We start from the raw sequence: 24053 nt of genomic DNA on the forward strand, positions 1-24053 counted from the left end.
ATTTTAATATAACTTGTATTCGTCTGAAAGAAGAATGTCATATACACCTAGGATGACTTGAGGGTGAGTAAATCATGGGCTAATTTTCATTTCTGGGTGAACTATACACTTAACTATAATTCTGACATTGAAGACAGCACTTGTTGGCAAGCCTACTAATGCAGATTTGTATTGAATTAAGGTACATCACAAGTGCTTAAAAGGAACATTTGTGAGAGGCTACATTTTCTTTAATTATAGCCAGGCATTGGCCATTGAATCTACCAGGTTGTCCCCTTAATACATGTGTTAAATCTCTTCTGTTTGACACATTTCTATGGCACCACTTCTTAGCTATGTTCTGGCAGTCCTTGAGAAAGAGATCCTGCCTCTCAGCTTGTTTGGGGTTTGACAAAAGAGAGGATTTTCACCCCACAATGACGATGACTCTATTCATAAGTTCTCACTGCAGGGTATTTTCCAGCATGTTAAGTGTTGAGTACTGAAGTGCCACTTCAGACTGACGTGCCACTCCAGGGCAAAATTGCCAAATCTTTCCACACTATCAGTTTAAGCACCTTTGAAAAAGGCCGCTAGATGAATAAGCCTGCCATCTGCCAACCAGACAACCGACACTTGCTAATTACACTACTATTCACCAGTATGTTCACTACAATTATGTAATCAGTGCATCGTCACAGAAAACAAACAGCACTGGGGATTTCAGATCACCAAATCCTCCTGAATTGTTGCTTTTGGGGATCTTGCTGCCAGGCTTGGTTTGATAAGCAAAATGTTATCCGGGATTTCAGTTCTGGATTTGAAATTTAACTGTTCAAGTTTTTGAATTTACAATATACCTTGAAGTGAAGATCTTGAGTGAGTATTTTAAAAGTTAGGGCTCAAAAGGATTGGACGGCATTGCTATCTTTGTAGCTGAAATTTGTAGTTAAATACATTTTAAACATGCAACCATTTAGCAAAAATGTTGGTTGCACTTCGTTTTACATTACGTGCACTTGCATGTACTTACAGTACCTAAGAAAGTACTGGGTAATAAAGCTCAGGTTAGGTTTAGGTTAAGGTTTAGTACCTAGTTATTACCCAGTTATTGTATTTACTATAATAAGTACATAGTGTGTATATATGGAAGATGACTGTAAAATAAAGTGTTGTGCTACCAAAGTTTGTTTCATATGAAACATCTGACTGCTCAATGTTGTGGCTGACCAATGAGAATCAAGTATTGCAGAGAGTACCAGCACAATTACAGTAATGATATTGCATAAAATGTATACTATTGACTATAAAAGTATAGTTAATTAACTAGATGAGTCTGAGTGAATTACCAATCCGAGAACAATTGTATATTTTATGTCCATAATTGCCAAATTCTCATAAGACATACCACAAATTCCTGTCCACCACTGTGATACACAATGCAACATCGATACTGATGCTGTTGATGCTCATTTGAAGGATTTTCTCACCAAAAAAAACAGTGCCTTTGAGGACCACTTCAACTTTATTTCAAAGGACTGTCCAATAAATGACTCCCTGAGCTCATTTGCATTATTTCTGTGGTCAGTGGAGTTTATTCAGTGCCTCTTAGTATAAATTACCTCGCCTTATAGTCTGAGCAACAACTTTGCAGCCGAAGCAAATGCACTCTTACCTCTGTGTCTCCTTTACTCTTTACTTCAACAGAATCATTTGCCATTGGTTCTGGAATGCGACAGAACTATTCCTTTAAGAATACGTAAGTTCTTATTTCACAAAACAGCAGCAATACCATAAAATGGCAGAGTTTGTTTTCTTCATATATGCCATCATGTCATACATGTGTGTTGTCATGCACAATAGTACACCGTTCACTGCAAGGTCATAACACACTGTTCTTGAATTGAGTTGAGGTCATAAGCGGTTTCAGCAAAATTCGATCGGCATGTACCCTTCAAAGTATACAAGCATAGCATTAAGGCAGCTTATTTGGTGTGTGCATGTGTGTATATAACCCCCCCACACACACACACACACAAAAAAAAAAAAAAAAAAAAAAATCTTTAAAAATAAAAATCTCATGTAAAGTTTTCAAAAATGCATGTATTTTCGTCAGATTTTTTTTTTTGCAAAGTCATTTTTTTTTTGTCTCTTTTGTTATTATTATTATAAGGACGGTTAACTTTTGCTTCACCAAAATACATCTTTCCTCTCAGACTGATTTTTATATTTACATCAGGAATACAAGGACAGGTTGAAAACACGCTTCATTCCCCACAGCTAAGCACAGAAACCAGCTGAACTTCTGTCTCATCTATAAACAAACCGCTCTTGTCTTCCCTTAAGGCACATGAAGAAGCCAGGATAGATGTCTCTTGAAAAGGACATCCTATATCTACTGTGTCAGGGTGGAAAAGGTGAAGCAGCAGTATCTAGCTGACTTGTCTGTGTGGCTCCCATTTCTCACCTTTCAGCATTCATGTTGACACGTTACCCCTTCAACTGCATGCAGTATAAAGCAGTTTTATTTTAAACTGCTCTGCTTTGTATTGGGCCATCAAAAATGTCAATGATGCAAGAGTAATAAATCACATGTTGTTAAACCTAGATCTAGTACACAGAGAAAATTCTTCAGTTTAACACTTTACTTTAAGCCTCTTTATATAAAAGAACTATCAAATCATTGATGCTTTCAAAATGTCTTATATTTCATTTTATAATAAGTTCTTGTGAGTAATTGTAACCATTATAATACTTTAATACTTTATATACAATTTCTAATATATTTTGGCCTACTTTACAATATTATTTACATATTCATATATTATAAGGCATATCAAAAGGGAGAAATTGCGTATATTATATTATATTATATTATATTATATTATATTATATTATATTATACTATATTATATTGTATTAAGAAGCTATTTCAGTCTGAATGTTAAAAAATACTTTTGTTGTTGCAACCTAATGTAAACAGGCCAATTAAATCATGTTACATACCATTTTTTGATGTAAACTGAAATGTTACCACATGAAGTATAATTGTACATTATCTGAGAAAATGTTTTAATTCATTAAAACATATAGTTAACACCCAATTTCATGTGCTATCGTGTGTTTAAATACTCACAAACACATACAGTACTGCATTGTTACTTATTTGTGACACAATATGAAGCATTACTTTGTGGCATTATGATATACTTTATAATGAACTTTACATACAAGCCAGAAGTTTAATTTAGATCCGCAGAAGATATATCTGGGAGAAAATATTCACTTTTTGACCTCAGCTTTACCCTTAAGATAGACTGTAGTGCCATCTATTGAAAAACATTACTATAAATCGCTTAACTCATACAAAAGCACCATCGATGCGATCCTTATCACATTCTACCACTTTTGAAGATGAGATCATAAAAAAATAAAAAATAAAAATAAATAAAATAAAAATCAATCAAATAAGAGAAAAGTCAGTTTTGCATTAATATCATCTGACAAATATTAGCCTATGGGTCCAAAACAGAATGCAATATATATATATTTATTTATTTATTTTTTCAGTAAACGCATCCACTATATCCATATGGAAATGACTGCGCACGGTCACAAACAACACATACATACATTAATCCTGCAATATTCCTCTTACAAATCGCCAGCCAAACAGACTAAAGTGACCCTACAGGTGCGGGTTTACGATTAATAAAACATGCGGCATATTAATAATGAACACACATTTACCGTCTCGTATGAAGCGAGAGTGGATGAGAATGATGAGAAAACAGCAGATCGCCGCTCCCGCTAGAGCCCACGCAACTCTCAGCATCAGCATCCTGACAGCCTTCAGCATCCACACCACATCTCCATTCTATTGCCATACAACAACCGACACCTTTGCCGCGCTTTTCTCTCACAGAGTCAGAAAAAAAGGAATCCGTTCTTTTTTTTTTTTTTCAATAGATGCCAACTTTAGAAAAATAATATATTTGATATTTTGGAGCTTTCATCACCCATTGCAAACATTTAGAATTTCCCAGTTCATCTGTAGCTGTTGCGTGAATCTAAGTCGAGTAATGCGCGTCCGTCCTCTCCAACATATCTGTTTTACGCACTTGGAGAACTGCGCTGATCGCTAGAACTGTCACTCTTCTCTTCTCTTGTCGACTGGTCCTTGTCTGTGTATCTTGAGGTGCAAGTCAGCTTTTTTAATTCCGGCATTCATTCGAACGATCGTTTAAAAATGTCCCAAAGGCGACGCATGTGTACTGTTTGGTGATATGCCGAGTGTGTATCTCCCTCTTCCGTCTGTGCAGTTACTGGGGTTTGATTCTTCTCTTAACGAGCGCACTTTCTCTCCGCTGTGACGCATACATCGCCTCCTCACACACACATACACACTCGCGTTTGAGAAGCGCTCGCCGGTGGATGCGTCACAGCGCATGTTCCTGTAGTCTTGACGTCAGAGTTTAAGTCTTAAGTTCATTCTTTCTGACTGTGTCCTTTGTGTGTTAAGCTTTCAGAAATGTTGTGCACTGTTTAAAGACACCATGAAATCAAACTTGAGGTTTCATGGCTTATAGAGTCTTTTGAGGGCATCGGTATAGTGGGTCAATCTCGGAAAAATGTCCCGTTCGTGTACTGTGTCCCCATGACTTACTAATAATATTTAGCAGGATACACCTCGCATTGTTGCCATTGTAAAAAAAAAAAAAAAAAAAAAAAAAAAAAAAAATATATATATATATATATATATATATATACAGTTAATGAAAACAATTACATGTAGTATAACCTACACATTTTGGCTCTATTTAGTGTGCAATAGGCTACAAATGATCTTTTAAAGGAGAACTCCGGTCAATTTTAACATTGAGCTCATTTTTTTGTACATTTGGAGTGCTGTCAATACAGAGAACAACGACAAAAATCGGTGTTGCCTACACCGTGTTATCCTCTTTTTAAAATTTGCACCCTGTTGACTTCAATGGGGCAAGTTTTAAACCTGCTTTTAGCCTCTTAACATCCTTGATGTGTCATTACAAGTGCACAGGTCATGTGAGTGATTCCTTCGGAGTGAACGCGGGTCAATCTGACTGCAGTAGATGTGAAAGATATGAATAAAAATTATGTTTATTCAGCCAGCGCACATACCTGTATTTACATCCTGTTCTCGGTCAAAGTCCATAGTAATCGATTGTCGAGTTCACGCGCATTGGTTTAGTACCTATGATCATGCCCGTGAACTCGACAATCGATTACTATGGACTTTGACCGAAAACAGGATGTAAATACAGGTATGTGCGCTCGCTGAATAAACATAATTTTTATTCATATCTTTCACATCTACTGCAGTCAGATTCACCCGTGTTCACTCTGAAGGAATCACTCACATGACCTGTGCACTTGTAATGACACATCAAGGATGTTAAGACTTGACTTGACTTAAGAGGCTAAAAGCAGGTTTAAAACTTGCCCCATTGAAGTCAACAGGGTGCAAATTTTAAAAAGAGGATAACACGGTGTAGGCAACACCGATTTTTGTCGTTGTTCTCTGTATTGACAGCACTCCAAATGTACAAAAAAATTAGCTCAATGTTAAAATTGACCGGAGTTCTCCTTTAAGGCATTTTTCCCACATCCAAATAATTTGCAATAAGCATGTCCCCATTCATCATGCATAGCTAAAGAAGATGATTATATATATGATATCTATAATTACTCACACACGTCTCACAGCAAGAAAGTCCCTGATTTCGATTTTTAGCTGACTCTGGAAGCCTTTCAGTGGCGTTTGAATGTGCTCGCCATGTTTTCCTCCAGCCTACTTTGGTTTCACTCACAGCCTAAAGACATGCTGGTCAGGTGAATTAGAGATTTTTAAAACTGCCCATAAATGTAAGTGTAAATGTGTCTGTCTTTTTCTATTAGCCCTGTGATAGACTGTCCAACAGTCTAAGGTGTTTCTAGGCATACGGCTTATATATATATATATATATATATATATATATATATATATATATATATATATATATATATATATATATATATTAGGGCTGTCAAACGATTAATCACGATTAATCGCATCCAAAATAAAAGTTTGTTTTTACATAATATATGTGTGTGTACGGTGTATAATTATTTTCTATATATAAATACACACACATGCATATGTGTGTGTGTGTATATATATATATATTCAATTCAAATTTTTTATCTATCACTATCTACTTTATTATCTATCAACCAGTGATAGAAATGTTTTTTAGGTTAAAAGGTATATACACAATACAATCACACACATCACAAAAAGCAATTAATACAAAGAAAATACAGTACAAATATGAAAATAATACAATATAATAATACAACTTTTTGGTCTTTTTGGATGGTATTTTGGTCTAGACACGCAAAAGTATCAACACTTCCCAAATAACAAATAATCACTATTAAGGCGTACATAAAAAAACACTCATAAATTATCAAGAGTCTTGGACCACTCACAAGTCAATTGTTTGCAGTCTAAACAGATCTTTCTCATTGCTTTCACAATTTCTCAAAGACAAAGAAACACTTAACAATATTCATGCCTTTTGAATACTGCAGATGCAAAAATTTAGGAGAAAAAAATGTGTTCTAAAATTTGTCCCCATCTGTGCATGCATTAATTTTCTCAACAATAAGACAAAATGTAGCAGTACATTGTTAGATTATTTCAATTACAAACTGCAATAATAATTTCACAGAAATATGTGACCGTAGTCCCCAAAAGTAAAAATATAAATCAAGAAGTTTGGTTCTGATGGCGTGATGCAACAATGCATTTAAATTATGAACATCTATATCCTGGCTTGGGAAACAGTTCACAAAAATTGAAGAATTGTAGTGTAAATTAAATGAACCGAAATGTGGAGTGTGTATATGAAGACATTAACTGTGATGAGATGACTGACAGGCCAGTTCAGGAACGTATCATTGCGACAGCCTGGTCTGTGTTTCCCAAAAGCATAATAAGCCCAAGTTAATCGTAGAGACCATTGGTGGCAATTGTTCTATGATCAACTTAGGCTTACACAATGCTTTTGGGAAACGCAGCCCTGGTCCATTACGCAAGACACAATTAGGACATGGTAGTTTACACCAAAACTTGCCTATAACTCTTCTCTTCACACTCAAAAATTATGAAGGCCTACTTTTTCTTCACAAAAAATGGCATACTTTTAGGGAACGAAGTGGAACTCAGCATGAACTCAACTTTATGGTCATGATTTACAACATAAATGGGAAACCTAAACTACAAATATAGAGTGAGAAGTAAGAAAAAAAAAAACATTAGCAAGTTGGTAGAGTTGCATTCTGCGTATTTTTTTCACAACACTGATGCATCAAAATCTCAGTGTTGTCAATACTGCTGTCTGCACAGCTAATTTGAAGCCAATTATCAGCATTCGCCAGTGTTTACAATGGGGGCGTCCGTTTTTAATTTCTCCGCAGCGCCTGTAACACACTCTCCCATTGTGATCCATCAATCAGCTGGATGGCAATTAAAGGAGATCTGTCCACGAATGGCTGCACGAGGCAAGCAGAGCAGGTGCATCACCTTAAGGATGATGATGACATACACATTGCCAATGAACAGTCCTTGGTCGCGTTACTCAAAGAGCACCTGTCACTTATATTGACACGCTCCTGCTGTTTCAGCACAAGCGTGCCTTTGGGAACTACTTGATAGTGGTCAAAGGGTCTGAGATGTCCACAAAGATGAGAGCTGAATTTAAGAGGCTGTTTACTCACAATGCTGGCACTTTTAAAAATCTCTTTCTGGCATGGTGCACTGTGTGTTTCTCTGTAGAACTGCCCTCAGAAAAATGTGTTTTATAGATTTTTCACCCATTGAATTTTTTAGTGAGTAAACTTGGAACATACATTTTAAAGCATCTATAGGGCCCTATTTTAACGATTTAAGCGCATGGTCTAAAGTGCACGGCACAATTGCACTTAGGTTGTGTCCAAATCCACTTTTGCTAGTTTAACGACGGGAAAAATGGTCGGCACACCCGGCGCATGGTCTAAAAGGGTTGTCCCTATTCTCTTAATGAGTAATGGGTGTGTTTTGGGCGTAACGTGCAATAAACCAATCAGAGTCTCATCTCCCATTCCCTTTAAAAGCCAGTTGTGCTTGCGCTATGGCGGATTCGCTATTTACATGGCGGAATTTGCAAGTGGAAAGACTGACCACTTCTCCAGAGAGGAAACAGATCTCTTAGTGAGGTTAAAGCACACAATCTACGGGACAAGCCGTATTCCACCATATCTTTATGTACACAATAATAATCTTTTACATTGTAATCCTTTTATTTTTAATATTTGGCATGTTTGTGTGCTGCTGCGCATGTGTTTGTAATAAGCAGAGTGAACGCGCGTTGTGAACCCGCCTATAGGCGCATATTACTAATGGGACCTTTTAAATAACAAAAATAAATAAATACTGCGCCATTGACCAGGTTTCAGTTGGTCTATTTCAGTTGCCTCAAAATAGCAAGGCGCCAACAATGCGCCTGAACACACCTCTTTTCAGACCGGCACACCCATGGGCGCACAGATGAGCGCAAATTTGCTGTTTAAATAAAATGGCGCAGGATGTGAAAATGATAATTGCATCAGGCTGAAACTAGCAAAAAAAACACTTGCGTCGCGCCTGGCGCTGCACTGCACTGCATAATTTATTTCAACAGTTTGTTATAAACAATTGCAAAACATGTTTGTTGCCTAGAAGCAGCATATAGTGACAGTTGAATTGGGTATGAATTGTATTATTGTAATTATTTTTTGCATTATTCATTAAATGTGTATGTAACCCCTCCGGTTCTACTCGCACTGCTTCAAGCAGGATTTGAACCAGTGTTTCCAGCATGGGAGGCGGGCGAGCTGACAAGGACTCTAAAGACGGCAGCCTCAAACATCAGTTGCTAGTGCGCCTCTTGTGTACACCATGTTTCTAAATCAATGTCTTTGTTGATCCTGGAACAATATTCCAATCAACCAATCAGATTTGAGTAACAAGTTTACAGTTTATGTCAAGTTTATGCTTGCAACCAGGGTAAGGTGCTTCTACATCAGTGTTATTCACCTATCATTTCCCTCTTATTTTAGGGATAACTTACGGGTAGGGTTAGGTTTAGTGGTATGGATAGAATTAGGACTACATTTTTGGACAGAAATTATGTTCCAGGATCAACAAAATATGTTAATTCAGGAGTCTTACAAGTCTTACTTGGCAAAATCACTAGCTGGCCTCCATTGCATGTACATATTTAGTATTTACTAGAGGTGTAACGATACCCTCATGTCACGATTCGATACATATCACAATACTGAACTCACGATATGATATTATTGCGATACTCCAAGACATATGGTAAAAGGTTAACAAAGTGGCTTTGGGCTGATAACCCAATGCACAGGACAACAATGACACCATAATAAAAATATGTAATTTAATGTAATTAATGTAATTATTAATGTAATTATTCCATACACATATTGTCACTATCCACGATACATACTGTTGTATTTTTGTATTGTGATATATTGTGACACGATATATTGTTACACCCCTAGTATTTACTTAATATTTAAGTCAAATAAAAGTAAATAAAAAATGCTGGTAGGGGCCAGTTTTATTAGTTCTATTAGTGCTTATCGTTGAACTTGTAGTGCTTGTCACTGAAGTATAACTAACCACATAAATCAAACTGGCTTGTGTCAAACAACGTACATATCATTCTTGAAATGTGACAACTGCAAAAACGATTTACTTTGGTATCTTCCAATACCAATTTTTCGGTAACACTTTACAATAAGGTTTGTTAGTAAACATCAATTAACTACATTACTTACTGTAACATTAACTAATAATGAACTGCACTTATACAGCATTTGTTAATCTTTGGTAATGTTCATTTCAACATTTACTAATACTTTATTAAAATCTTGTTAACATTAGTTAATGCACTGTGAACTATGAACAAACAATGAATAGCTTTATTATTATCAACTAATGTTAACAAAGACGAACAAAAACAGAAACAAATGTATTGCTCATGGTTAGTTCATGTTAGTTAATACATTAACTATTGTTTAATAAATGAACCTTATATTGCAAAGTGTTACCAATTTTTCTTGGTGTCTTCTCTATCTTCTGTATCAGGTTTGTTTGGCAAATGTTCCCCCATGCTATCTTTACTTTAAAGCACACATTTTTCATTGTGTCTTGACAATATTGAAATGATCACACCATTGATGACATAAGAGTAATGCTGAAGTCTTGAAATAGGTTTATGTTATCATCTAAGCTGAAAAATGACAGAGTCTAGGAGATGATTATCAGCCAATTCTGATCAACGACCAACCGATCAGAGCTCCCTAACAACTTCAGCACTATTTTTCAACAATCAAGTGTGCTTGTGACATACTCCAAGGGGAAGGTAATCACTGTGTGTGTGTGTGTGTGTGTGTGTGTGTGTGTGTGTGTGTGTGTGTGTGTGTGTGTGTGTGTGTGAACACACCACCAAGAAAACAGAATAGTCTATAAAGCCACTCAATTCCCAAACTAAGCTCAACTATGGAAACAAAGGAACAGCACTGATTTGAATGAAAACAGCTTGCTTCCTTACACACATTTTGCGCATGTTGTTTTATAGGATAAGCCAGAAACATAAACATGTTCAGTCAAGAAATTTTATTCTCGCTCAATAGAACTGCTTCCTGCAGATTTATTTCCTCACATTTATTCAGCTCAGCTATGTTTTCAACTCAGTTTTTAGCTTTTTAATCAGCTTTAAGCAGCTCCGGTTCTAATGGGTTATGTAGATGTCATACCAGTGCTTTTTACTGAAACAAATTAAGCATATAGCTGCTTTTATACATCCTTAATACACAAATACGGTACACTATTCTAAATATGAAAACAATACGATACATTTTCATATAATATTCAAGCTCAAATGTGAATAGCTTGATTCAACACCTAACAAACTTTAATACTGTTCATACAATTGGCTGTTGCTTAGTTTGGAGGAAAAAAGGGGAAAAAGCAGCAATAATAATAATAATAATAATAATAATAATATATATATTATTTGGTCTTATATATATATATGTATATATATATATTAAAAAAAAAACTCAAATCTCACTGAAATACTTGCAGTTGCTAAACCGTTTAGCAGGTTAAGAGTTGTGCAAGGCGCATGACTCCCAATAGAACAAACCTCTGGTCACATCCATCATTTCCATTTCACAGGCGAGACAAAGATCTCACCTGTTCTCATCCCATTTGTCACCAGTTTTCATGCTGTCATACATGAGTGAATCAGTGTTTGTGTTCCACGCTTCTGCACACTGCCTGATGAATATTCATTAGCCTCTTAAACGCTCAGTCTGTCGACAGCTCATTAACTGCTCAAATAACTTCTGTGTAAAGACCAAATTGCCTGGCTTAAAAATAGACAAAGAAGACTGACGTTGTTCAATCAACCTCAAATGAAAGACAAACTCTTCATCAAACACGAAGGTGATATACTGTACAACACAATCCAAAACACTAGAAAACTTAATTATATTGAATTATTTTAATAAGAAACATGTAGAAGTGCCATCATGATCAACTTTTGACTACATCATCGTTATCAAAACATACCGAAATTACATTTGTGTTCTTAAAATGAACTGAAGTTCTGCTGCAATGTTATAAAGATTGTTTTTGTATGTCTATTTGCTTTCAGCAATAAAAAGTTAGTTAGAGAAGGGCTGTTTATCTTTTCTTCTAAATTAGAGAGAAAAGCAAAGCATGACAGAAGGGCATGAATTAAAAACTGCGATAGTTATGAGAAAACAAATAATGAGATATATTGTGGAGAGAGAAAACTTCTGGAAAACATGTTAGCGCCATTATAATACACCAACACAGACAAAATGAAAACTAATAAATTCATTATAAGACAAAATTATAAAAAAATAAACCTGTAACTAAACAAGAGTTGTCATTTTCTGTCACATATTTTAACAATTCCTGCTCATCTGTAAATCAGATGTAGATTGTCCCAGTATCTAAATTTATTATTCAAGGTTATTATTCAGTTGTTGCGACAGAAATTAGTTTTTCTTTCTTTGTGTGGCCTTGTTGTTGCATCATTCTTCAACTTTGAAGCTGTTAACTCAATGCATCTAATAATACAAGTGCAAATACTCATAGATTTGCATTTCTACTGTCTGGGAATTTTATTCCATAACTTCACATACTGCTTGTCCTTATTTAACCCAAACCAAAGCAACATTCATTAGCAATGCAGTGAGCTCTGTTTGTCTAATTAAAGAAAAAAAGTTTCTGCTTGATCTGTTCTCTCACAAGCAGAGTCCCGGTATATTTTTTGTTTTTAATATTTTAACCCACGGTAGATTGATTCAAATTACAATTAATTTCTAATGACAGACCTGTGAATTTGTCATACGTTTACACATTTTTCATTTCAAAGTTTAATTGCCCATGATAAAATAGACTTTTAGACACACAGACACACACTCGGTTTTGTTACCTTTGTGGGGACTCTCCATAGACGTAATGATTTGTATACTGTACAAACTATATATATATATATATATATATATATATATATATATATATATATATATAACCCACACCCACACCCACACACACACTAATATATATATATAAATGTACTTAATTATACAACAGTTAGTTCCATTCTTGGTTCAAAAGACATAATATTTAGTATAGCAGGACCTAAAAATTTCACTGGGTCTCATTCACTAAGCATGCATATACACAAATGTGTGCGTGAAATATGCGTACGAATGATTTTAAGAACAAATCAGGATTCACCAAACATTTCGTAAAAAATAAATATTTAAATTTTATGAAAATAATAATAATAAAAAATATATATACTGTATACAGTATATAGGAACAACTTACGCAAAAAGCACGTACTCTGTACGGCCTTATAATCATGTTAAGAAGTTATATTTAATCCTAACATGATTATAATTATATTGAAGTATGTTGCATTAATTGTATTAGGCTATATAATCCATATATAATACAATTATTAAATTATGCTTGTAAATTATCCCGCAAGTGTTTAAAGGCATATTGTTTGAATAGTTGGTGCATCTATGTCCCATATGTCTCAGGTTGTGTTATCATGCATTCAAAGGCCAATCCAGGACTCTCAAAACTGAATTCCAGTGCATGTCAACAACCCTGGACAAAAACACTGAGGCAGGCAAATAAGAGGAAATCTATACTCTATACTCTATACTGTTAACACTGCACAGAATAAAAGGACAGAGCAATGAGGGTACATTTATTGAGGACAAAGAGCTACAATATCACCATGCAGACTAAATCAGAATATCTGAATATAGAAAAACAAGAAAATGCATTGATGTGCATGGTAACATGCCTTTATCTCCTCTATAGATGGGACAGATTGTTTACCTCAAGAAAGGTATAAATATAGCAACACATACAGCAAGAGGACAAAGATAAGACCAAATAAATGTTTAATTAATGGTAGTGTGAGATAAATCCAAAGAGGATAATACCCAACCAATACCAGGAGAGAGATATGTTAGCATTCCAATTCATCTCATTGTCAGTTGCCTGACTGGTGCATGATCTGCTAGTATGTGATTTAAAATCTAAAATTTTTTGCTCATGGGACCTCAGTTCAACCTAAAGGTTTTTTTGGGGGTTTTTTTGAGCAGCAGAAGTCATGCCCATTTCAATTGACGCTTTTGAAAGCCTGCCAAACACAAATCACGCACAGGAAAAATAATGAAATTAAATATTTATAAGTTACTTCCAAAAAAAAAAAAAAAAAAAATCAACATAATATTAGTCAATTCAAATTTATACTGTATGGCACTTTTTTCATAATCATTCTTTACAGTAATATAATACATTGCTGTTTGGATTTAAATAGGCATGAGTCTATGATTTGGTCATTACACCATTGATTATTATGTTTCTAGCATGTTATATGTTTGGCAACAGTTTTTCTAACCCTAATTGATGGAGTGTAGCTTTTCATTTCATAAACAACCATGAAGACACATCATGGGCATATTCCAGGATGACAAAAATGTATGGAAATAAATGTTGTGATGTTATTTCCATTAAAACGTGCATTCATTTTTGGTCAAGATCTTGTATTGATAATGCAAGTGTGTTGTAAAATCTACTCTGCAAAGTCTACTCCAGCACATCCCAAAGACTTTCAAAGACTTTCAGAGGTGCCAATTCGTATAACATGCCTAGAAACATAATAATCACTGCAATAATGATCCAAAGGGATTAAAAAGCTGCTCACACTGATGAGAGCGAATATGTAAATATGTGCTGCACTCTTAACAAAATAAACACAAAACAAAAATGACAGCGTTGAGAAACTAGCGAAAGCATCTGATCATAGTGCAGTGGATATGTTTGCACCAGCTCTGCAGTTCAGCGCTCCAGTCAAGTCACTTCATGTTTATTCATATAGCACATTATACTATAGGTTACTTTGAAGCAGCAGCATTACAGTATTAAACATGAAAAACCAGTGATAGTGTCACTTTCGATTAGAATTACAACTATATGTTCTACAATAAAGCATCTCTCCAGTATGGTCATGTTTTTACTAAGGGATGTCTGACCTCAACGGACTGAACAGAAGGAATGAAATTATGTTTTATGTTTTAAGTTCAGGAGGAGCACTTTCAGATAATTAACCTAATTAATACATTAGGAGCACATTCAGTTAATCAACTCAAATAACAAGATAAGAGGTATACTGTATATACAGCAGACTTACCTCTGCTCCATGATAATCCTTCCACCACCACATCTCCTCACTACTAACAATTCCTTTCCCAACCTGGAATGGGGGGAGGACTATATGGGGCTTTTGCACTGGGTAGTTATAGGAACTTAGTTCTAGGAACTAGCCACCATGGAGTTTGCCCTATGGTCCCCTTAGAAACATTTTCCTGGTTGCGTTCACACCACCAGTAGGAACTCTGAAGTGACGTAAGCCACGCTTGTTGTTGTGACATTTAATTTGACGGAGCGACAGACCTTTATTTTGGCGGTGCTGAGAACGACAGTCAGAGCCTGAGCTCACAGTGTTTGCATTCTCCGTGTTCATTAGTTTACGATCTGTCTAAAAGTCCTGTGTAATACGTTATTAGATAGAACTGTTACATAGAAAGTAGACAGTATATGAAAAGGTATTAGCGTATGCCGTGTGGTTAATATCTGGTTTTGCTAGCTGAGCAGAAATACATAATCATGTTTGGCTTGTCCCCATCAAAGTCGCGTTGGATTTTCTCCTTAGCCTAAAGGTTAAGAGGCTCATCTATCACTGTTTTCCATGTTCGTAGAGTTAGTTTCTGGAGTAAATATATAGGCTATAATCTGTGTGTTTACTCAACTTTTTAAAAAATGGCAGGTGCTGGTGTTTCGCGTGCGTTCGGCCAATCAGCGAACACTAACGTCACTGGTAGTTCCTATAGTGCTGGTTTAGACCCTACTCTTAAGTAGGAGCTAAATTAGTTCCTCCAAAAGGTGTTCCTAGAACTAAACTCGTTCCTAGTTCCTGCGGTGCAAACACGCCAAAATACAGGTACTTCCGCCATTAGTTCTAGGAACTATGAAAAGGTTTGTGTTAACACGTTTGGACAGGTAGAGTTTGGCAATAAAGCAATTACCTTTTAGCTAACACTAACCCTAATTCCCAAACTGCCACAATATGTACAACAACCAGTGTAACCAAAACATAGCAAAATTTGCGTCATCTGTTTCGGATAAGACTGAACGTGCTTTTAACATCAGTCACTAGATATGTCTTGCCTTGTGGAATCTAGAGCTTTCGGTTAAGGTACAGATTCCAAATTTGACTGAAAATACCTAGAAATATGTGCTAAAGTGTCAAATGAAACTTTCAAGCAACAAGACTGAAAAGTTCAAATTAGGTAAAACTGCCCTTGAACCATTGCAGAATGTTGGTGGGATGATAATGGAGTCAAACAGAATAATAAAAGAATGCTGGCTGCTTTATTGGAAAGAAGTGCACGGCATGCTGTTTATATGCGGTGGATAACATGCTGTTGATTTTGTAATTTTCGGTATGACATTAGTCAGGCCACAGGCTGTCAGCGACTCCATCCCCTGAGCCAACTGATTGACAGGCACGCTGAATTCATACCCGCATTGCTCAGTTTCAATTACTCAATAAACATGTGGCCCTCAGTTTAAGTTGTCAGGCCCTCGCTGGAGTGCCTCTGATAAGACATCCTCTCGCAGACGTGAGCCCCAATGGGCACCGGTGAGCGAAATTCATTCACACACACAAATACATTCCAAGAGGGAATTTTGCATCAATGCTGCCCACAGCTGAGCTTGTTTGCGGATCCTAATTCGCGAACAAGGAAAATAATGAGACCAAACTGTTATTACTCATGGCCAAATGCGTCAGGACATTTGCTGTATTTTTCTTTGAAGTGTGCAGGAGGAAAAATATCAGATCTTGTTTGTCCTTTAGAGAATCTAAATTCATCCAAGTGCCTCTGGCAAGTAGATTATCACTGGATTTACAACACAAGTTTACAGTATGAATCTTACACATTTTAAGAATAGGAAATGATCCAAAATTGTCCTTTAACTGCAATAGTTTTCTTGCAGAAGCAGTGAAAGTCTAAACACATATATCATATTTACTCCTCGATGCCTGTAATGCTTTTTCTAATAATCATTTCTTAGTGGGTCAAGGACATGATGGGTGTTCCTGTTGTCTGGGAAGCACTGCACAGTCAAAGTTGTGTGCTATATCTGCAGTCTACACCTTCCTAATGCTGTGAAGTGCATTTTATGCCTGGGCAATGGGACTCCCAGCATGGAATAAAATAATGATCTCTTTGGCCACATTTTCCCAGGGCAAAATAGTAGATGAGTCATGAGCTTAGTAAAACCAACTGAGAATCAGTTCAGGACAATGCAGGAGTTTTCATAGAATGGATTTGTGTCCATTTTACGCCACACTTTTAAAGCAGTATAGGCTAAAATTCCTGGTAAGAACTGTTTGAGTTCAATAGGAACTCTGATTGATTGACTAGCTTTATTTACACTAAATTTGCAGTAATGTTACTCATTTTGGAGAAGTTTTATTTTCAAGACGTATTTTTTAAGAGTGCTGCATATTACCACGCTTTACTGGAAGTCTATGAGAGTTTTTTTGACATTGGAAAAAAAAAAGACTGTTCACTTTCAATCAATGCATTTTTATTCCATGTTGAAAAAAAACGGCTAATTGAAATAATGATACATGACTGAGCACGTTTATAATTTCAAAACACTGCTGTACACAAAGTGCTTGGAGATGGATTCAATTAATTGTGCCTGTTTAAAAGCATTTAGTTAACATGAATAATCTTGTTTGTTGGCTATTGCAATTTATAAATATTGTAAAAATGCATTTGGCTAATTATTTGTGTAATTTCACAGTTTGTGGCAATTTAAGAGGCAGCTTTTAGATGCAACAATGCATTATCTACATATTTCATTAGCTGCGTTTACACCTTTTGTTTAATTCGGAATGAAATCATCACGATCGATGAATCCTAAGTGTTTACTTAAATGCCAAATGAAGTGATAGGTAGATGTGCACGTTTATTTGTCGTCACAAGCTTCAAATCGAAATTGATCTTTTGACATGCGTATGGTGCATGGACATACAGAGTTTGTCACTGTTTGAACAGAACATCACTGTTTCCACATACAAACCATCCTCCTACTGTTATTCTTTTCTTTGTTTAAAAAAATCAGACTTAATATTTATCTATGTCCGGTCCTAATTAGGGGATGATTAGCCATTCACAAGTTAACACTTACAAATAGTCAGATAAAGAAAAGTATGCGTATTTGTTGTGCTGTCCAAGGAGAGGGCTCCGAGCTCGGAAAAAGTCTCACGGTTTGGAACGACATGAAGGTGAGAAATTAATGACATACATTTTTGGGTGAACTATCCCTTTCACAGACGATGAGTGGAAAGAAAAATTTAGAATCACACGACTATAAACAATAACGAGAGCTTGTTCTATGCGTCATACGTCATTATGCCATCTCTACGTCATTGAAGATTGCATAACTTTCCAGTTTCGGTTTTCAATCCAATCAAATGTTTGCATGTCCCATCGAACGGATTAGAAAAGATTTAAACCACCCCTTTGAATCCAAATTAAATTTCAATCGGCCAATTCATTCTGATTGATATGGTTAGATGGGACTTTTTTATTCCGACTTTGCTACTAGTCCAATTATTAGGGTCCATGTGAACACAGAGTGATCTGGTCTTCTCCACTCTCGAAAAGCAGTGTCCAGTGTACCCATTGATGGTTTGCTGTTACTTCCCAAAGAAAATTCACATGTAAAATAATTTCTTTCTCTTTCTTTTAAACACAGTAAACATGTTAAACGTTGGTTAGGGTGAAAGCCAACACGGCCCATCTAAAATCTCTGAAGCATTCTCGCTGCCAGATCTACATGAGGTCTTTAAAGCTACAGCACAATCGGAGGATTAAAACAGGTAGAGGAGATTGAAAGGGAATCGATGAGAGGTAACTCCTGCAATATCGTTTCTACAGCGGCATTGGAGAGCTAAGTTGATGAAACAGATCAAGGGGCTCGGCAAATGACTTTGATGAAACATCCGTGACAGTTCGAAGGATGGGCTTGAAGGATTCGATAAGTCTTGCCCCTCTCCTCCTGGTTGGACTCAAAAGAGCATGTAATCAATCATCCCCATCTAATTTTGGAGCCAAACACAGGGGGGTTAGCCGAGACCCATCCTTTAAAGCACGGGACAAAGTTGATGGGACACATCAAGGCTGCGTCCTGGCCAGACAGACCAGATGTGTTTACTCAGCTTTTTTTTCACCCGCCCCCTTTTCCGGCTGTGATCATGCTGCATGCTGGGAAATCCTGCTTGGGCCATTATCAACACAAGGCCAGGTGCATCCTGGGAGATTCAAGCCAAGCCTTTATCACAGCCAGGGAGGTGGCAACCAAAGCTGGAGGATCAGAGATGCCCCAGTGAAGGGACCTAGGCAGAGGCATCTATAGGGACGCTGCAGTCTGCCACATCAAAGGTCTGTGGAGCCAAAAGGTGCTGGGCTGGAAATATCAAATCTTGTCAAGAGAAAAACTCTAATGTCCCAAGTCCATTCCAGCATGGCTTGTGGCCGAAGTGCAGACATTTGCTGAACGAGTAACATGACTATAATGATATTATTGTTGTCAGTGGTAAAAGGTATTCATTAGTGTCATTTCTAGCAAGAAACCTAGCAGTAATAGAACCAATAAACAAAACAAATTCAAAAACAGGTCTAGGTCATTTTTAGTCCTAATGATATCCATCAAAGGAAAATAAGAAAGAAATCATTAAAATGACAGAAACAACATTATTTTACATAAAGCAAATGGAGCAAATGGAGCATTATGATTTTGTTGTTGTTGTTGTTGTTTTTGTCATTGTGACTACTTTTGCAAGTACATTTATTACAGTCGAAAAATCAATTGTACTGAAAACAAAAATAGAACAATGAAAAACAAGTAGTGTTTTCAGACTTTGGGGTAGGGCTGGGCGATAAAACGATAACGATAATTATCGCGATATAATTTTTCTCGATAAAACGATATCAAGAGGTCGATAAATGTTCGATAATGTTTATGCGCCAAAAGCGGAACGAAACTCATTTTAACCGCGCGCCACACGGACCATTTATCCGCTCGGCTCAAAGTCCGAACGGCAGCGCGAGCGCGAGCTCACTAAAGTTAGAGCAGATGCGTTTACTCTGATCGGTCTCGGTCACGAAATCCAGTGAGAAGCGCTTGAATTCAGCGAGGAACACAAATGTCTCAGTGATTTAAACCAGCTTAAAGGCAGATGAAACAGCGCTGACAAACTGTGCGCAACGATACAGTCTGAAGGCTGAAATTCCCATCATTTACCACGGATTTACTGTTAGCTTAGTAATATTAACTGCACTATGAAATGTAGGATATACATTGAATTGTATTATATTATTAATGTAGACAATGTATTAAAGGACTAATGGAATATAATTACAGTATATAATGTATTTAGACTACTGTTTTTCATACAAATACCATAGAAACCATAAAGTTACATTTTGCCATGATAGTGAGGTGCTATAGGCTAGCCCTGGTTTTATCTGTGGTTATCATGATCTAAATGCATGATACTGGATGACCAATGGTTAAGTTTAATAAAACTCAAACAGTCAGAATATTACATTTTACAAAAAAAAAAAAAAAAAAAAAATTAGCACATGCAGAAACTAAGAAATTGTCCAATAAATATATTTATTTTGTTAAGGAAAAATGACAAATGTTTGTCATGATATGTTCTGACAATAAAGAGTAGTTTAAAACCACAGTTAACGCTCTGGTTTCTACAACTTTCACTTAGGAGCAAAAATCTGCCTTTAAACTTTAAAGAAATAAAGATTTGACTTTTATCGTGATAATTATCGATATCGACTGATATAAAAAAAATTATCGTGATATTTTTTTTTTGCCATATCGCCCAGCCCTACTTTGGGGCAACATTTTATGTTCTGTAAACGGTAAAGTATTAACGGTAACACTTTACAATAAGGTTGATTAGTTAATGTATTAAAGGGTTACTTCAGGATTTAGCATTAAGCTTTGTATTAGTAGAAAACCTGTAGTATTGTCGAATTACCATGCTTTCCACCCTCATATCCCCCTGAGAGGAGAGATTTATGTATTTTTTGTCTGGAAAAAATCCTCCGATGACGCAAAAATCGTCATTTTGCGTCATCGGAGGATTTTCTGGCCAGAGGCTAAAGACTACAGCCAGTAGAAGGCGTTGTTCCGCATGTTTTCAGCCCGCCCATAGAGGGTGGGATTTGTAGGAGAAAGCTGAGTAGTAGGAGAAAGCTGAGTAGTAGGGGTTACCATCCTCCTTTTCCCGGACTTGTCCGGCGGACGAGATCGTTCAAAATGTCCGGGATTCAGCTTTTGCGTTCTGCGGTCGCCATTAATTGTTTACATTGTTTCAATCTAACTGAATTCATTCCGATCGGTGAGTCTGAATGTAGTGTTTACATGAACGCTAAATAAGTCATCGGTTGATGTGCGTTTTACCATTGCTAAGAAAATTCCCGCTCCTCCGTGAGAGATGCGAGACCGGCGCGTCTCAGTAATCATGCCACCGGCCTCGCGCTGTTCTCCCGCGGCCGTCAGCCTCGTCCTGCTCGCCACAGTAAACATAATGAATGGCGACTGTTGAACGCAAAAGCCGAATCCCGGACATTTTGTGCGATCTCGAAATCACGGGTAAACTCGTCACGGAGACTCACTAAGTTAGTAGCCTAACCTTCTTGTTGTTTTCAACTGTGCTCTCTAACCGGTAGGCGTGGCCTCCTAGGGCAGCGAAGCAAGTGCATTCTGGGAGTTGTTGTCTTTCATCCACATAAGCCAAAAATACATTTTCTGGCTTTTCTCAGGCTAGAAAGCTCCAAATTAAAAAATGTCTTCACATTTCTTCTACATAAATGACCTATTTTAAATACACATTCATCTTCCCAGAGGTGAAGTACCCCTTTAACTAACATGAACTAGCAATGAACAATACAATTGTTACAGTATTTAATAATCTTTTTTAATGTTAGTTAATACAAATACAGCTGTTCATTATTTGTTCATGTTAGTTCACAGTGCATTAACTAATGTTAACAAATACAACCTTTGATTTTAATAATGTATTAATAAATGTTGAAACTAATATTAACTAAGATTAATAAATGCTGTAAGAAGTATTGTTCATTCTTAGTTCATGTTACTAAGGTAGTTAACTAATGTTAACTAATGAACATTATTGTAAAGTGTTACCGTATTAACAATATATTATGTTACATTTGTACTGCCTTTAATTTATGCAAATTCAATAATGAAATAACTAATATCACGGTTGCACTTTATTTTAAGGTGACGTGGTTACATCGTACTTTCTCAAATAAGTACTGAGTAATATTAATTAACTTCATGCCCTTACTATAGAGTTACAGTAAGGGTTAGGGTTTGGCTTAGGGTTAGATACTTGTAATTATGCATAATGTACTGTTACTACTATAGCTAGTACATGTATTAATGTGTAACTATGTCACCTTAAAATACAGTGTTACCAATATCCCTATAGTGATACCTAGTGTCTGTGCTATTTTTACTGTAATACTGTTAAAATCAGAGCATTACAGTAACGATAGTTTAACCAGAATCACTGAGAATAATGACAATCACAAACATTTTTATAATAGTAATGGGAATCAAGGATAAATGTGCTTAATTCTTCATGCACAATATATAATTATATAACTTTGATATACATATTAATATAATACATTTAATGATATATACAATTATAATTATTCATATTATGTAATTATAAAACCTTGTATTTTTATTTTTTTATTTTTTTTTCATTTTGGTGTGAAATGTGACCTGGAAATGTTTTTGACTGATTTTGAGACTCACTTGCTGAGGAAAATGTAACAAATCCACTCAAAGAAAATGCAGAATAGCAACAGTTTCTGTAACAATCAACAGTGTAATGTGCAAAATGAAGTCGGAGGAACTACACAAAAAAGGACTTATTGTCTGAAGGATCAAAAGTGCACATTCTCTCCTCTGACTCAACCAAACCTGTCTCGTTTTCATCAATATGCAAAGCACACAAGTCTGTTCTCAAGGCAAGCCATAAAATAGAGGCACAAGTGACACCGCCAAAGTAGGAAACCATCTCAGTGGAGACAGAAGTCTGCCGCTGGGTCTGTAAATGAAAGGGAAGATAATAATTGGGCCTTGGCGGCCATTTTCCATTCTACTGCACTCAGTATTCCAGTCTTTCGACAGCAGGTGATTTCTGTGATGGCAATTATCGTGACCATTTAAGCTACTGAACTAAGCATATTAGACCTGGGCTTGTTTGCTACGTTGAAATGGGGAAGGTTTGTGGTGGCTGATAAATCATTATGAAAAGACTGAAACTGTGAGGAGTGTGAGTATGTGGTGCCAAATAGAGCCGCCTGCCTAACTGTCACTGCCACTTTCTCAATAGAATCCCTTTGTTAATAGCATTGACTAAAGGCTCCTGTAGTAGAATTAGTCCATGCTGTGGATTCTCACACTGTTACAATTAAAGAAGTGGCTGTAATGTCTTGGCTTTAGTGATTCCATTTTTATACTTTAACTTAAAGCTACAATGTGTAATTTGTAAAGTTGATTCTTAGCAAAAAAACACTTTGTTCTTTCAAAATTATATGTGATCATTAATGTGTAATTACTTCTACCAACTAATCAAGTATTCTCGTAAGCGTAGAATCTGCCATTTAGAATACTTACGAGCGAGTCGCTCGAATGGCGGCAGCCATGTTGAGCCTCCATCTTGAAAATACATTAGCCAAAGAGGGACATACATGGAAATTCAAGCTTCGCCTTTCGCGTTTTTACACTCAGTGGCACCGTGACGAATGCGAGGGGGAGATTACTTGCGACTGCCGGCAGACTTGAAATAATACAGCCACCGTAGGAGTTAAAACGCCCTCGGAATGGGAGGGGCTAGAAAGTAATATTCAGTTGGTAGTTATATACAATTTCACTGCTAGATGGGAGAAAATCCTACACAATGTAGCTTTGATTGACACAAACCCAAAAAACATTACTATTCATAAAGTAGTGATACATCATTATGTACCAATACAAAATAATCATAGCAGTACTGTTAAACTGTTAGAGAGTGCAACAGTCAGGTTCCGGAAGTAAAAACTCCATTAAACTATTTCCACAGGGAAACTGATTTTTAACAATAACTTAGCAACCTTTAAGGACAGGGCTACTGTGAGCTATGAGGTTGTTAACTAACACTATTTGCTTCTGTTCAAGATATGCCTATACTAAT

The 24053-nt window shown here is 36.3% G+C and overlaps 1 protein-coding gene across 3 annotated transcripts in view; it reads right to left on the bottom strand.

Annotated features, from left to right (window-relative positions):
- Positions 1–24053, bottom strand: part of tafa5a (TAFA chemokine like family member 5a) — a 191796-nt gene that overhangs the window by 138499 nt on the left and 29244 nt on the right. The window contains exon 1 of one of the 3 annotated variants that reach the window (XM_079868924.1): positions 3730–4380. The exons of 1 other annotated variant lie outside the window; for it this stretch is intronic. In XM_079868924.1, the coding sequence (XP_079725050.1) occupies positions 3730–3838 (109 nt within the window). In that variant the 5' untranslated portion in view covers positions 3839–4380. Of the gene's footprint in view, positions 1–3723; positions 4381–24053 lie in introns of those variants that run through there. One more of the 3 variants, XM_079868923.1, reaches the window with a different exon arrangement.

The sequence above is a fragment of the Squalius cephalus genome (genome assembly GCF_949319135.1).
Source record: "Squalius cephalus genome assembly, chromosome: 4".
Classification (NCBI taxonomy): Eukaryota; Metazoa; Chordata; class Actinopteri; order Cypriniformes; family Leuciscidae; genus Squalius; species Squalius cephalus.